This window comes from Sphaeramia orbicularis, chromosome 11 (assembly GCF_902148855.1).
Source record: "Sphaeramia orbicularis chromosome 11, fSphaOr1.1, whole genome shotgun sequence".
Taxonomy (NCBI): domain Eukaryota; kingdom Metazoa; phylum Chordata; class Actinopteri; order Kurtiformes; family Apogonidae; genus Sphaeramia; species Sphaeramia orbicularis.
In genome coordinates, this window is record NC_043967.1 from 36152447 (window position 1) to 36170719 (window position 18273).

The following is an 18273-nucleotide window of genomic DNA, read 5'->3' on the forward strand; positions in this document are numbered from 1 at the left end:
TGACGGAAGTTGCAACAGTAGCAGCATATGAAAGAATATCATATAGGATGCATTTGAAATGGAGCAAATATCTGGAATCTTTAGATCTCAAAGACTAAAGGCTAAAAGGAGTCACACTGAAAAGACAATGATCACGTACCTTATGTATACGTGTGTATATTATGATTAGACACCTATGTGTAGATATTTATAGTGTATGGATATAATACACTGGTCTACAAGGAAAATGCTTCCAGAATAAAAGTAATGAAATTTTACCACATGAGAGTCACTGATAAAGAAAAATCAAGTCAAAAATGCTGGTTGGCTGAACTTTCCAAGATACAGCCTTGGGTCAAAATGTGAAATTCATGAATTAACGAGAGATTGGGTTTGACTCAAAAGGAATATTTGTCTCAGAGCTACAAGATCTACTTCAAAACACTGTCTGCACATTAGAATACATTCACTTTACAGGTTCTATTTAGTGGAAGATTTATAAAACTATTATATAAATGTACATAAACCAATATATATGTGTAATAACACTTAATCATATACCTTGAAAACATCAGCAAACCGGCACTTTTGTCATTTATTTTCCAAATAATCTTATTAAAATACGTAACATTTAGCACATTTAATCTCTGAAGCAAATCATTTCTAAAAAATTGTAGACCAGTGTTATGTATGGACACTCAAAGTTGATGTGTGCGGGATAAAAAGCCACAATATTGATATGAAGACCTCTTCTGATTACAGGTGGGTAATTTACCAATGCTCTAATGTTACTATTTGATGTGTGATGATGTGATATGTTTGGAAAAAGTTAATAAAAAATGCAAGTCATCAAAAAAAAATCAACTTCATGTATGATTCATGTCACACTGCATGATTTTTTTTATGTTTTTTTTTTTTTTCTTTTCTGGAATTTATTTATTCCTCATTCATTGAGATTAAAGGTTAGATGAGCGTGTAAACTGATCAAAACAGATTTGGTGTGAGGAGACAGATGATGTAAAACTACACCCCCCATGCGGTCCACACAGAGGACAGGACTGCAGTGCCGATGGCTGCCATCACAGAGATCTGAACTAAAGTGGCTCCGTTACACAGGGTTGTGTTACAACATGTGAATCTGCTGCTGTATCCTGATCCCAGGAACTGGCCAGTTATCGTTTTTTCACAAAGGTCCGAGTCCAGACATCCACGAATGTACAGCACGACCCCCTCTGTAGCATTGAACTCTGGGAAGATAACAAACAGAACATGTGTTATTTCTTATCCTGCACATTGTTGTTGTTGTTGTGCTTAACTCTTTAAAACCTGACGTGTCAGCACTGACACACCCTGTGCATATGCAGTTTAGATGGCTGGAACTCTTTCACTGTTTGTGCAACTGGAAAATTCCAACAGTTTCTGAAACCTGAGACGTTGAGCTTTATAGGTTTTATTGGGTCATTATGGTAATTTCACTCATGCCTGTACTAGACGCTGGAGAAGAAGCCCTTTTAGCAGTATTATAAAATGCAGTAGATTGTAAATGATTGCAAGATTTTGAAAGATCTGGACAAAAGTGCTCTGGAAAAATGGGCAAATGGACTCACTCACAGCATATTTTCTAAACTTTAATTAGTCAAAATAAGAAAAAAGTCCAGGCGGACCATTTTAGGCTTAGGATTTAAAGGGTTAATTACTTTTTTTTCTCCTTTAAAACATTTTATTTTAGGAATGATTTGAGAAATTATACATGATTTGGTACAAACATTAACATTTACACAAGAATGAACCTAGATGATTTTAACCCTTTCATGTATACTGGTCACTCCAGTGGACAGTTATTCTCCTGCTGTTCTCTTACATATTCATGGATTTTTTATTTATTTATTTATTTTTTCTCTTTTTTTATGGGCTCAGCTGGCTGACAGGCAGCTGTCTGTACCGATAAGGCAGCAGTCGACACCAACTGTACTCCCAGTCGTCATTGCCCATTTTTCTGACACCTTTGCCTGTGTATCCTCTTTTGTTTGGACATTTTACCAGGAAGTATCTCACACTACTTTTTTTTTTTTTCTACTTGTCTTGTCCAGCGTCCTAACAGCAGAATGGTAGTCTGGTTCCTCCCGGTGCTGAACAAATTTGCTTTGCCAAGGGTAACTTCATAAAGTATATGAAGCGCCCTTGGATATTCTACTGTGTTTATTTTGAGTTTTGTATATTCATGGATTTTGTTGTTTTAGTTCCATATCAGTCGACACAGTGGACACTCATGCATCATCCCATAATTCACTGACATTCATACTGTTACTGTTACCTGATCTGCACCAACATGTTTGAGCGGAAATCAAATGCTTGTTATTGTTATTAGACTGTTATTAGCAGATTTTTTTTTTTTTTTTCGCATATTATCTCCATCATAATATGTTAAAATGTGAGAAAACATCAGATTGGCTGCTTTAAAAATGTTTTTATTTCATAGTTTTCACACTACATATCAGTAAATACGTTTCTTTGCATAATGTCCAGCTCAGTGGACATTTTTACAACTCCATGAAAAATAGGTTCATAAAAACAAAAAAAAAAAATTCAATCACTTTGTTTTTTTAATGCGTAGAGAAATAAAAACACTCAGGAAAAAAAATCTTGATTAAGGCTTTCATAATTAAGGCATGAAAGGGTTAAGGCCAAAGGTCAGAGACTGCTGTGACCTCATGTCTCCATATACTTGAACTGAAAAACCTAAAAATACATTTTCATTGCTCTCTGTGACAATAACTTAGGATTTCTCTTACTTAACCCTTAGATGTAAATAGCTACCAGTGAGCATCTACTGATCTAAAATGTTTAATAACTTTTGAACAAGTAATTCCATCCATGCACTGAAATGATTCAGGTAAAACAGAACTCTGCATGCACTCTGCAACACTGATTCACCAATAAAACCCACGTAGTTTGACAAATGGTTGTAGAAACCTGATTCTATGTTCAGTTCATGGTATATTTTGCTGAATAGGCTAAAAAAAGTTTTTCTTCTTTTTTTCTCTGTTTTGATAAAATAATCTCAGAATTTACTCTGAGCTTTTATGAACATTTACATGGTCCGTAAATTAAATACAGGAAACTACTTGATTTTCACAGAAAAATGCAGAGGATAATTTAATGAATGGTAATAAATAACTTAGAAAAGATCAGAAATAGAAAAAAAATTAATTTAGAAGTCACCACAAAAGTAGTTCTAGGTCTTTATTAGTTAATATCAGGACAAATATTTTTGCATTTTCTTTAGATCTGAGGTTCAAAATGTCACATAGGGACTTGCTCTGAGATGGTTTATGTGCTGTAAAGGAGAACAAAATGAACAGTAAGAGTTAAATAACAAATCCACTGTGGATATAAATGAATTCATAATATACATATCATTTATGAGCTATTTAACCCTTTCATGCGCAAATTATGAGAATCTTAATCAAAATGCTTTTCTGAGTGTTTTTATTCCTCTTTAGGCATGAAAAAAACAATGCGATTGAATATTTTCTTCTGAAAAATAAATGAAAAAATAAATAAAATAAAAACAATTGTACAAAATTTTAAAATATATAAAAAAAAGGATAATGAAAACAAAATTCTTATGAACCTATTTTTCATGAAGTTGCAAAAATGTCCACTCAGCTGGATACCACACGTTAGTTGTTGATGCACAGAAACATGTATTTACTGATAGATTGTGTGAAAACTATGGGGAGGGCTTATGATTCTGGGGGTTTATGCTCAGGAGAGATCTACATAACGTTACCAATTCATGTCAGAAAAGATATGTAGTGTCTTAAAACTTTAATAAAGAGATGTGTAAAAAAAAAAAAAAGAAAGAGAAAAAAAAACAACAACAACGAAAAGAACAACAAAATTCATGAATATACAAGAGAACAGCTGTAGAATAGATGTCCACTGTAGTGACCACTGTGCATGAAAGGGTTAAACAATGGAGTGTGGCCAATTTATCCTAATCCCTCAAATCAGTATCATCATTTGCTTTATGAGTGGACTATAAATAATCTATAAATGATTAGTAAATTTCCTTCAATAAGACCATTTGTGATGTTCTAATAAAAATATTTTTATTTAGTTTTCCTTACTTGCTTGTCCACGAAAGCATTTTTCAGTCTGGTTATTACATGTGACCTCCTTTCCAAAAAGACATGCGTCTACAATAGAAATGGGGCACTGCTGACACTTCAGACACTGAGCTGTGGAAGTAAAAACACAATACATTAAATTCAGCTTTAACTTGCTGAGCAACATAGTTTAAGGGCCACATAGATTATATGTTACAGGAAATATGTGCCGGGAAAATCTGTCTGTATTTTCCTGTAGCGCTGATATTGACAAATGTTTGAAGTTTATGTGAGAACGGCGCACATTGAAGGTGAAAAACAAACTGTGAGCATAAAAGATAAATCCACAATTGCTGTAGTAAAACATAAAATGGATGACAAGAGTTGTACAGAATGAAAGACTTGATTGTACAACTTTACATTTTTAATTTCACCATTTATTATGTTCCTGTTGTAATTCTAAAAGGCACATGTATTCTTCTTCTTTCATATAAACTAGTAAAAAAAAACAACTCTCATCCACTTTCAATGGGAAGACATTGTGTGACCCTCACCTTCTTCTGTGTTATGTTACGTCTTCATGCTTTAATGTACAGAGTTAGAACTTTATACAAACCACAAATGATCTTGATGTCTTATACAGTCTTTATGAAATTGCTGTTTAACCCATAAAGACCCACTTTTGCTGCAGTTCCCAAGTGAATTTTTCTCCATATTTAACCTTTCTTAAGTGATTTATTACCATTATAATATTATCCTCTGTATTTTGTGTTTTTTCAGCGAAAATCACATATTTTCCTGTGTTTCATTTACTTATCATAGATGTTCTAAAAAAGCTCAAGAGTGAATTTGGTGGTTATTATATCGGAAACAGAGAAAACTGAAGAAAAGCTGATTTTTTCAGCAAAATATATCATTAACTGAAATTTTCCTCTCTATTTAACCAATCATAAGTGATTTATCACCATTTATTATATTATCCTCTGTATTTAGTGTTTTTTCAGTGTAAATTAAGTATTTTCTTATATTTAATCTGCTGAGAGTCTGTTGAGTGTCTGGTTTCGACAAACTCTATGTGTAAAGTATCATGAGATAACTTTTGTTATGATTTGGCACCATATAAAATAAAATTTGATTGATTGATTGATTGATTGATTGATCATGTCGATGTTCATTAAAGCTCAGAATAAATCCAAAGGTGATTAAATCAGAAACAGAGAAAACTGCAGAAAAAGTGAAATTTTCCACAAATATATTAATAACTGAACGTAAACTAAGCATCTCCATCCACTGTCATTGATCCAACTCCATGGGTTTTACTAGTGAGTCAATGTTGTTGAAGATGACGGTGTTTCCATGGTAACTACGGAGCCTCTGAATGTCCAAATGGGTCATATCTGATGACCATGAAAAGACGACAAACTGTATTTTACACCAATTATTTACGTGGATTGATAGGATTAGTGGATCAACAGGTATTAAACAGTTTAAATCAGTAGATGCTTTGGTCGATGGTGGATGTTTGGGTCTTTATGGGTTAAATTTGATGCTTTTTTGTGATATTGTACAGAATGTTCTGATTTAGAGTGAGTATATTTTCACTAGAGTGCAGAAAGCTCTTGGTAATATTTAAAACTAAAACTGTTTACAACCATTACACCATAGTTACCTCAAACATACACAACAAACAAAAAGTTAAGAATATTTTTAATTTTTGGGCTATTTTTTTCAGTTGGGATTCTTGCAGAGTGCTTTTTACTTTTTTGTATGTGAACTGAATTGAAACACATTTTTTTAATGACCAGACATACTTCTATTTACAAATGGCAAAAATAACAAAAAAAAAAACAAAAAACACAAAAAAGCAAAAGAAATATCCTTAACTTTTTGTTTGCAGTGTATCTACATTTTACCGTCTTTCCTACAGTGAGACTTCCCAGTTCCATTCACCTGCTCCATTAAAACCAATAGTAAATCAGAGCTAGTTACGTGTCGAACTGCTAGTATGAAAATCCTTGTATTTATAGTTCTGTGACATGTGTTTTGATCCCCATTATGACAGGTCATGCAGGTACAGGTGTACTAAGGTGAACTCAGGCAGAAGAAGAAGAAGAAGAAAGATGAGTTAAAGTAAACACATCTTCTGCAGTGAGACATTTAATGACAGGGTCTACAGATCATTAAATTGTTGGTTATTATGGTCGGTGGCTTCAACCTGAGAGCAGAGCCTTTCATGACAGCATTACAATGGTATTCAGTTTGACTTCCTCAGTAACTTTGTTCCTATTACTCTGTCCTACCTGTTACACATGACAACATTATGAGTCAGGAGCTGCCCTTTCACGGTAAATACCACAAACACAAACAGCTGAAACGTGTGCAGATTCCACTACTGTGTGTTTACTCACTTCACACTAATGCTTTTACAATAATACAGCCTATATTGACATGGGATTGTGTTATTCTGTACTGCAAAATGTAGTTTTAGTATCGTTATATGAAGATTATTTCGTGTCTTTATTATGCAAGCAAAGGGACAAAAAGGAAAACAAAAAAATACAGGTTTGAAAAAAAAAAAAAAATCAAGATTTGAAAACAAAAATGAAGGTTTCAAAATTTTTAAGCTTAACAAAATCAATTGTGTTCTCATTTTCTTTCATTTCATATATGAAACTTCTGCTTGCAGGCCAAAATGTTTCACCCCACCCCCCCGAAGGAACTGAACTAGGACCCACCCCTTCTCGACAGGATCACCTCTTTGACACAGACTATACACACCAACCCCCTACAGCACGGGTGTCAAACATGTGGCCCGGGGGTCAAACCCGGCCCGCCAAAGGGTCCAGTCCGGCCCTTGGGATGAATTTATGAAATCCAAAAATGACACTGAAGATATTAACAATCCTTTTAGTTCAGGTTCCACATTCAGACCAATTCAATCTCAAGTGGACAAGATTCAGTAAAATACTATCATAAGCTCCACATTTTTCTGTTTGTAAATGTAAATATTTTCATGTATTTACACTAAAACAAAGTATAATTTCGCACGAATGTGAATAACCTGAACAAATATGAACAATCTGAAATGTTTTAAGAGAAGTAAGTACAATTTTAACAATATTCTGCCTGTTATTAAATGTTTTGTGTATTTGTAGATCCACTGTGATCTGTAAGTTATAATGTACATCTGTGAATGACAAACTGAGGCAGAATAGTGTTAAAATTACACTTATTTTTTCAGTTTGTTCATGTTATTCACATCTTTTGAAAGGATAGTTTGTAGATGTAAACCTTTCATAATGTAAATTTACTGTTTTTGCTCTAAAACATAGAGAAAAGTTTGGAGATGTCATTATTTATATTTTATTATGTTACTATTTTTCTGGTCCGGCCCACTTCAGATCAAATTTAGCTGAACTTGGCCCCTGAACTAAAATGAGTTTGACACCCCTGCCTTACAGGTTTATTAGTCTGCTTTCCTGCACCGGCAAATAGAGCTGATGAAGTCTCTTAGATGAGAGACGGAACGTATTCAAGAACAAAACCAGTTCCATGTCGGAAACCACTAAGGATGATACTGGAGGTGTTAGGCTATCGGCTTAGGCACTGATCATCATGATGGTTCAACCGTAATACGTAACTTTGTGGGTAACACTGCCCCATGCCCAAAAACAAAATGAAACTAAAAAAGAGAGAAAAAAAAAGAGATAAGAAATTTAATTGCTATATTTGAAGTGGACACACCACCACAGATAAAATCTATCTTTATGTAAATCTTTGTAATCACTACAGGAATGTGGCCATGGGTTCCACCTGTCACCTGACTGCTCACATCACACAGGCAATGATGTCTTCCAAGTGCAAGCCTGCAATTTCCCCTTTTCACCAATAGAGGTCACCAAAAAAAAAAAAAAAGAAATCTTAAGTCTTGAGCCTCAAAATCCAAAAAAAATCTATTTTTACTTCACTGTCTTTTCCCCACATTTCCACTAAATCGACGGAAAATATATATCAGTGTGAGGGAATTATACTGTTTATATGTACCTAAGTTATAGTGTATTATTATTATTATTATAGAGGCCATAATGCAGTTGCACTATTATTTTGTATATATGTATTGTGAGGGTTCGTTGGTGGTTAATAGTTCATTCTTTATAAAATGAGACTGCAGGATGCAGATGGATTTTTTCTTACAACAGTGCTTTACTTTTTCATGTACCATAACAGCTACCACAACACCTCCTGAAAAATCCTCTGACATGACTGAACCAGCCAATCAGGAACTAACAGTACCTAGATTGGTAAATGTAAGTGATTTAGAAAAGGCACATTCAGCAGGTTGTTTTAGCTGCTTATATACAACAAAGGAAAATAATTAAATGTGCATATATGTAAACAATTATTATACAACATAAATGTAAATGGTTATTTGTGTAAACACTGTCAAGATATATATTTTTTTAACAAATATGTGAATTAATTATTCCCTGTAATTTATTCCGTTGTCAAACCCCACATTCCTTCAACATGAATTATTTTAACTTCTGAGCCTTACATATAGTTTAGCAGGGACGCCATTTATTAGATTTTTCATTACTTTAAATCCAGAAAAGGGGGTAAAAAAGTGTAACTCCGTGCAGTACTGTATTTTTAATTGCACTGTGAATATTACAAGTGCACCTTCAGCGGTACAGTGTGATGAGATCAGCCCCTGAAGGCATTCTGTTTCGTAGTTGGCAGGGCAGATTTAAAACTTGTTCGACCTGAAGGTAAATCTCATTCTTTGTCCCTGTGTCCAGCCGAAACATCCACTCAATCGGCCAAGTCTTCTCTTCCTCACAGTGAAAACATTTTGTTTATATTGCAATTAAGTCATCAATAGAGTTTGGTTGAATGAATGTATGAAGCACTCCCTCTTAATGTTTTACTTATGATTCAACAGCCTCTGACAAGAGTCAACTAGATTTACCAGTCCTCAATCAGGGATGTTGTATGTGAGGCCAAAAGGTGGCTATGACAAAGGAATTATGACTAACGCCATCAGAATATATTTGATCATAGTTTTATAGCCCCGCCCCTAAAAACCACAATTACATAAATATCAAAATGTCAGGTCACCATAATAATAGTGGTTTCTCCTCTTTTAGCTATAGTTGTTGAAGTATTTATGTGAGATGTGAAATCATATAACTACAGTACTGCAATGAATAGTAAATAAATAATTAATACACATATTAATTGGCATGACAGGAGTGGAGAATCAGGTTTGGGTTGTGTAAGAAGCCGGTATTTAAAGATGAACTCATTCCTCTCTCGTGTATATATAAAAAAAAAAAAATTCAAGCTTCGGGAAGATGGTGAGAAAAAAGTCATGAAATACACTGTGAAAAAAATCCTGTTGTTTTTACAGAAAAAAAACTGGCAGCTGTGGTTACCAGAACAATACTGTAAAAAACACATCCAACTGTAGACATATTTACAGAGTAACATGTAGATTTAACATTTTAGACATGTAGATTTAACACTGGATTTAACTGGTAAATGGACTGCACTTATTTAACACATTTTCTACACCTTCATGGTGTCCAAAGCACTTTCCAAAACCACCAGGTCCAACTGGGAACAATTTAGGGTTCAGTGTCTTCCATAGACACTTTGACATATGGACAGTCGGAGCTGGGATTCAAACCACCAACCCTTTGGTTACTGGATGAGCCGTTCTACCAACTTTACCAACCCATTCATTTGTATGTTTAAAATGTTACATTGTTAAATGCTTACTATTCTTTTGTTTTTAATAAGTTTTTTTATTTAAAAAAAAAAAAAAGAAAATACGCTGTTATTTCAACATTATGGTCTTGCAATTTATACAGATATATATAGAAATACATAATTTCTACGTACAAATCTGGTTTTGTTCACATACTTTTCCTGTAAAAACTGCAGCTATATTTGATTTAATCGTTAACACTAAAATCCATCCATCCATTCTCTTCCGCTTATCCGGGGCCGGGTCGCGGGGGTAACAGTCTAAGCAGGGATGCCCAGACTTCCCTCTCCCCAGACACCTCCTCCAGCTCTTCCGGGGGGATCCCGAGGCATTCCCAGGCCAGCCGAGAGACATAGTCTCTCCAACGTGTCCTGGGTCTTCCCCGAGGTCTCCTCCCGGTGGGACATGCCCAGAACACCTCCCCAGGGAGGCGTCCAGGAGGCATCCGAAACAGATGCCCGATCCACCTCAGCTGGCCCCTCTCGACGCGGAGGAGCAGCGGCTCTACTCCGAGCTCCTCCCTGGTGACTGAGCTCCTCACCCTATCCCTAAGGGTGCGCCCAGCCACCCGACGGAGGAAACTCATTTCGACCGCTTGTATCCGGGATCTTGTCCTTTCGGTCATGACCCAAAGCTCATGACCATAGGTGAGGGTAGGAATGTAGATTGACCGGTAAATCGAGAGCTTCGCCTCTCGGCTCAGCTCCTTCTTTACCACAACCGACCGGTACAGCGACTGCATCACTACACTACACTACACTACACTACACTACTACACTACTACACTAACACTAAAATCTTTTCAAATAAACAACTTTGCATTGGATTGTCACTTACAGGTTTTTTATGTTGCAGTTTTACAACTTTTTGGTGTTAATTCTACAGTCATTTTTTACAGTGTACAAAAATATTTTTGTAACAGTGGTGATTTTTAAGAAGAAATGCTTAGTTTATTTCATGGCGTTATTTGTGCACAGATAAGAGCTCACACAGGAAACAAAGACAGTGTGTGCGAACAGATCTCTGACAATCCAAAAGGAAGACTGTTTTATACCAAAAAGTTGATATATCAGCTGCATTAGGCATATAATAACAATAGTAGTTCACACACAGGATGATATTTTAAGAGAATATCATCTTGATAAAGAGAATGGTTACGCTATAGGACATACAAAGACCACAACAGATTCGAACACTTACGTAAAACTAATCCCTATAAGAACACAATAGGGACACAGTAATTTTTTGATCAGTTACGTGTTTTGTTTTGCCCTGTTTGGAATGTTTTCTAGTCTTACTTAACTAAATGAGGATCACAGGCAACAACACAGCACAGGGACTCCATGTTCACCCCACTTTATTTATTTCTTCTCAGCCAGTCAAACACAGAACATCCTCCTTTTTTAAGGCTTATTTCTTTGCCCAGAAAAAAATGAATACCAATACCAATTTAACCCATAAAGACCCAACGCTGCTTTTGTGGCAGTTCCCAAATCAATTTGTCTATATTTTTAACCTTTCTTAAGTGATTTATCACCATTTGCTCTATATTATCCTCTGTATTTTGCATTTGTAAGTGAAAATAAGGTATTTTCCTATATTTTATGAACTGATTATGTAAATGTTTACTAAAGCTCAGATTAAAGTTGAGAGTTATTATATCCAACACAGAGAAAACTGAAGCAAAAATATTCTTTTTTCTCAAAATGTAGTGTTAATTGAACATCCTACTATATAATCTTTTAAATATTTTAATAAAGTTTTTCCCAGGATTATCACAGACTTTCCCAGGATTATCTCTGGACCTGCTGCGGTGGTCCTTCCTCTCTCCTGCCTTCATCATCATCAGTCACTTATCCTCAACTGCCTCCATGTGTCTCCCCCTACTCCCCGCTTCTCCCCCTCTCCCCCAGTCTCTATCTCTATCGCTCTCTCTTTTTCTCTTTCTTTACTCTCTCTCTTTAACCCTAACTGGTCCTGTCAGTCGTCCATCCCCCAGGAGTCTGGGTCTGCTCCAGGTTTCTGCTGTTAAAGGGAAGTTTTTCCTTCCACTGTCACCAGTCACAAGTGTTTGCTCCTGGAGGATTCTCTTGGGTTTCTGTAAATTGGCTTAGAGTGTGGTTTTGACCAACTCTATATATAAAGTGTCATGAGATAACTTTTTTGTTGCGATCTGGTGCTATGTAAATAAAATTTGATTGATTGAGTGATTTGATTGGTTTTCCCCTGTAAGTCGCTTTGGAAAAAAGCTTCTGCCAAATGCATAAACATAAACATAATACACGTTCTGTGTCTGTCTGATCGATGTTGCAGCACAGGAGGGCGTTTGTACAGATTTTCCTCAGCCTTCACAGGCCTGATCACCACCAAACTCGCTAAATGAATAGAAACATTACCTGACTATCTACTAGGCACAATTTTATGTCCGTATTCAAATGTTGTGAGGTATGCTGGGAGATTTTAACCTCTCATGCTATCGTACAATGGCACCGTGGGTACAATGCCGCTAGTAAAATAAATGTCTCTAACCACTGTCATTATCGAACTCCATGGGTTTTCTGGTGAATCAATGTTGTTGAGATTTGCTCAAAAGACATTTATTTCTACTTTACACGGATTTGAACCCTTTAACCCTTGACGTGTCTGTGGTGCTTGTTTTGAATGTATGATTTATTTTAAATATTCAGAAAAATTCAACCATTTGTTCAATAGAAACATTTTAAAAACGTGCTGATAGAATAGACCTTGTGCTTTCCATAGACGTTTGATGATGGTGTTTCCATGGTAACTACGGAGCCTCTGAACGTCCAAATGGGTCATATCTGAAACTCTCGAACTGTATTTTACACCAATTATTTACATGTATTGGTAGGATTAATGGATCAACAGGTATTAAACATTTTATATCAGTGAATGATTTTGGTCACCAGTGGATGTTTGGGTCTTTATGGGTTAAACACACAGTTGTCATCTAAAAAAATATGGGGAAATATAATAATCACTAATTAAACATAGCCTATTGCTCAAAATGTGTACATATTGAATTATTGCAAAAATAAATCTATCTTACACCCTTTCCCCGATGGCTGTGCTCTAAAGCACACTCACCCACACCATTTCATAACTCTATAGGAATGTTCCACAAGAAACACAACAGAAGCACATGTTTCCTCCTCCTCTGCAGACTGCATATGACTTGTAGGATCTGTAGGCAGACCACAGAGATGTTTGTGTGCACAGAATGAAGCTCATTCACTTTGTTCTGCCCATGCATGTTGCATGACGCTGTGATTGATTGGATGGAGGGACAAACGCAATATGCAAGATTCACAGTCAGAAATGTCCGGAATACAGCAAAACAAAGGGAAAATAGAAGATAGAGTCAAAGATCAGGGTGTTTGTGGGTAAATACGCCACCGCACACTATACAGGGTCAGAGGTGATGATTGAGAGGGATTATTGTGTTACTCTATGTATTGTGCTTTTATGAAAATGTTATGTATTTTGCCTCTAAAGCTGACATGTTGCCCAGTAGTTGTTGAGATTTGCTCAAAAGACATTTATTTCTACTTTACACAGATTTTAAGGTAACATTAGCTAATTACGGTCAGTTTTATTGGATTAACAGGCCTGGTTTGTTAAAGTTAGTAGACTATATTGTGTGTAGTTTTGCACACAGAAGACAGTAAGGAATTTGGGAACAAGCACGTGGATTCTTACGGAAAGTCTGATCCACGTAATCAACTTGGAAATCAGTGCACAGGCTGTTAACATGAATGTAGGCAAAGGAGACAATCTATGATTAGAATTCCACAGATAACCAACTACAAAAACAAAAATAGGACCAATGGCCCTGCAGTTTACCAGCCAAATTAAAAGCTTTGGGAAATGTATCCAGATGCCATTTATTCTCACCCAGTTCTGTGTATTTATTATATTACAGAAATAGCCCATGTTTTGGTCATATTCCAATTAGATTTGTAAAAAATTAAAATTCCAACTTAATGTCATTGATACTGATTTATTGGGTCAATCCACTTCCTATCTGTTATAATGGGGAAATTTTTCAAAGTGGCACCAAATCTTGAATCAGATCCGGATCCAAATAATTTCAATGCCTTGTGTTGACATCATCATACAGAAGCTGTATACCAAGTTTGAAGTCAATCAGAACTGGAGTTTGGGAGAAAAAGACAATTGAAATGTTTTCCCCATAAGAGCCCATGTTAAATTTTCCGTAAGTTCCCGGATCCAGAGGAAGATCCTGATCAGCATGTGGACATTATGTTCTGGTCATCTCCCCATCAGGGCTGGACTGTAGAAATTTACACTGGATATCGTTTATATTTACTGAGTTATTGCATCGATCCACTTCCTATCTATTATAATGGGGAAATTTTCAAAGTGGCACCAAATCCAGAATCAGATCCAGATCCAAATAATTTCACTAACTTTTGTTGACATCATCACAAAGAAGCTGTATACCAAGTTTGAAGTGAATTGGAATTGTAGTTTCGGAGAAGAAGACGATTTAAAGTTTTGTAAAAACATTTTTGTCAAACATTAAGCTTTAAGCCTCTTTTACTTTGTCACTAGTTTTATCGTCAGGCTGGTTACTTATTGAAACAAGTGGTACCAGGCACAACAACCCAACCCCTCACACATATTTTGCCCATTATAACTAAATGAGGAGATTTTATAAATTCATAAAAATTTTGAACTTTGACCTACTGTTACAAAAATGTAATGAGATCTATTTTGGGTCACTGGCAATTGATAAACCAAATTTGGTATGAATTCACCCAATGTATTTGCTACTACAGACATTTGAAATTTTGCCCACTATAAGTAAATGGGGAAAAAGAAAAAGATTTTAAAAATTCTTTAAAAAATTATGCTTTCATGTACTTTTCCCAAAATGTAATGAGATCTATTCTGGGTCACTGGCAATCAATAAACCAAATTTGGTATGAATTCAACCAATAGTTTTGCTGCTAGAGTGTTAACATACAAAGAAACAAACAGAACCAAAAACAATACCCCATGCCTCCCTTTCGGGGCACAGGGTAATAAATCACATTTTAAAGCCCATAAATAATAATAATAAAAAAGTAAATATATCCATAACCTCACCATAAGTTCCCTGACATTATATGTAGTAGTGCAGACTACTGACTATAAGTGGGGAAAAAATAGTGCATCAAAAGAACTCCAAAAAAGCTATTACTAATGTACAGAAAAGCCAAAAGGGTTTATGTGTTTTGGATGAGATGTGATTTTCACCTATGACTGACCTCTTACATGGAACATTGTTACGTAGTTGAATTATACAATGCATGTAATAGTAGTCCATTGTATTTACTGAGGAAAAAGGCTTAAATAAACTCCAATTACTGCTCAAAATGTCTGTGACTAAAATCATTTTCACTATTAATATTTGCCATTTAAATAAAAGTTGAATGCAGGAATGACTTTTTGGTGAAAACTTGTGTAGAATATAACATTCCTCCTGTATTTTGGTGTTTTTGACATATTTCTGGATGAACCAGGTCAGCCAAGGAACACAATGTAAGATATGCTTGAAGGATTTGCCTCTGTGTTGAGACAATACTAAACTAGGGTGAAAGATCTGGCGTCAGACAAACACTGACTTGCCCTGATGATAAACTTTATTATCTCAAGGATCGTTCATTGCTTCATCTCTTCCGCGATTTAATGTGTTCATCCAGAAAAACAAGGTCACACTGTGGTCATATGGTGTTCAGTCATAGGAGTGCATTCTTTTTCTTCATTCTGTGATTCAGTGACCTACATACATGGGATTTGCTTCAGTGTTTGTGCTTTAAAATATCACAGTTTTAATACAAGTTACACTGATACACCTTTAATCAACAGTAATCACTTTTAACCCATAAAAACCCAAACAGTCACTGACGACCAAAACCATCACCTGATGTAAAATGTTTCATACCTGTTGATCCATTAAACTTATCAATCCATGTGATAAGTAGTGTAAAATATAGTTTGTCATCTTTTCATAGTCATCAGATATGACCTATGTGGACGTTCAGAGGCTCTGAAGTGAATGTGCAAAACACCGTCATCTTCTGTAACATTGATTCATCAGTTAAACCCATAGTTTGATCAATGCTAGTGGATGGACACACTTGTTTTATGCTCAGTTATTAATATATTTGTGGAAAATGTCACTTTGTCTTCAGTTTTCTCTGTTTCTGATTTAATAACCTTTGGATTTATTCTGACTTTTAACGAACATCAACATGATCAATCAATCAATCAATCAATCAAATTTTATTTATATAGAGCCAAATCGTAACAAAAGTTATCTCATAATACTTTACATATAGAGTTGGTCGAAACGAGACACTCAACAGACTCTGAGCAGATTAAATATAAGAAAATGCCTAATTTACACTGAAAAAACACTAAATACAGAGGATAATATTATAATAAATGGTGATAAATCACTTACAATAGGTTGAATAGGAAGAAAAATATATTTGGGAATTGCTACTAAAGCAGCATTGGGTCTTTATGGGTTAAATATTTTGAGGTTTAAACACTACAGGACTTTTCAGCCTTTTTACCTAATTTAAAACACAGGTAGCATTTTATATCACAAGCTAAAATCTACCTTATTTTGCTGGAAAAGTGATAAAATGCAGTCTTTTACAAGTAACTAATTTCTCTGGTAATGTCTTAATCCAGGGGTATCAAATATAAGGCCTGTGGGTCAAAACCGATGCAAAAATTACATTGAAGATATTAACAGTCAAGGGTGTCAAACTCATTTATATTCCAAACTCCAAAATTTTAACAACATTATTTATGTCTGTTACTAAATATTTTGTGCCTTTCTAGATCCATCATTTTCTGTAATGTACGTGTATAAATGATAAGTTCAGGCACAGTATTTTTAAGATTGTACTCATTATTCTTAAGAAACTCCAGGTTTTTAGATTATTCACATATTTTTGTGAAAGGATAGTTTGTATTTGTACATTTTCATAAATCAGTTTTACTTTTTTTCAATCCAATCCAACTTTATTTGTAAAACACTTGAAAACAACTGCAGTGGACCAAAATGCTGTACAAAAGAACAAAGAAAAAACAAAAATTAAAGAATAAAATACAAGAATCGATTAAAAAGCATAAAAAGCTGTACAATTAGAAACAATAAAAAATAGGAACAATAAACCAATATCAGATAAAACAACAGAATAAAATAATACATTCAAATATCTCACATGGTTTTGAAAGCCAAGGAGAAAAGCTGGGTTATAAGATGTTGTTGTATTTTTTTTCACTTAAACAAAGAGTTCTCATTGGCTATTATTTTACTTATTCGGCCCACTTGAGATGAAATTGTGCTTTATGTGGCCCCTGAACAAAAATGAGTTTGACACCCCTGTCTTAATTGCAGTTTCAGTTTGGTTCCATTCAGTAAAAACTCCTCACCTCAGGCAAAATAATTTATCTTACCTGCAGGTACAAAGACGCACAGGAAAACCATTATGTTCCACAAGGAATTCATCCTTCTGGAGATTAAGACGTCAACAGGTTCCTCTGAAATTATAAAGTAGGTCTGAATACCTGCTTCTGCTGAGTGGGTGTTTAAGACTAATGCCAGGGAAGATTCAATGCAGGTACAACATCCAAGAAAGAAGTTGAACAGGTTCTGCACAAGGTAGGAGTTTACAAAGAAAACAAAACACACTCACATGTTGAAGCGTATAAAATCTTTACTACTGTAATGATTTTCTGAGTGAGCAGGAAGAAAAAGTAGGAGCTAAAGATTTAAGATGTTTTACAGTTACTGTGTCTACACTCCATGAAACATCAAATATTTATAGAAATCAGGTTAAGTAAATATCGGCTAAAATTTGCTTAGAGGTGTTATTTATGTCTTTGTGCATAAGAAATCAATATAAGTGAATCCCTAAAGGAACTTTGTGTTGGTCAATGCAAGTTATGCAAATTTACAGGATTTCAGTTCTGTTGCAACCTGTTGATGGTCATATGAACTATGTTTTCAGCTCAAAAATGTCCAATTTCATCACAATTAATGCTATATTTTCATGTCACAAATGGCCAAGTTATATTTGAACTGAATTTACCTGAAAAACAATTATTCTATCCTACATATCACGTTTTATTTTTACAGGTTGCAATATGGAGTATGGTGCTGATCCATCCTGCTTATGTTACGCCAATACATACATTAAGAATGTCACACGTCACTTTTGAAATCAACAGATTTCTAATAATAAGCATTTTTATAAAGAAATAACAATTCTATATTGTTATTTACTCTTTAGTATGATGATAAACTATACGATAAATAATTCTGATCCTAGTTTTTGCACAGGGATCATTAGTGTAAACGGTGAC

General features: G+C 35.0%; 1 protein-coding gene across 1 annotated transcript; it reads right to left on the reverse strand.

Moving 5' to 3' along the window:
- Window positions 1–811: 811 nt before the first annotated feature.
- LOC115428720 (protein Bouncer-like) lies at window positions 812–17522 on the reverse strand. Its single transcript, XM_030147907.1, has 3 exons — window positions 17365–17522; window positions 4113–4223; window positions 812–1226 (listed from the first exon to the last, which is right to left on the reverse strand). Exons 1-3 carry the CDS (start codon window positions 17414–17416, stop codon window positions 1003–1005), a joined length of 387 nt encoding a protein of 128 aa, XP_030003767.1. The 5' UTR covers window positions 17417–17522; the 3' UTR covers window positions 812–1002.
- Between the last annotated feature and the right edge of the window lie 751 nt (window positions 17523–18273).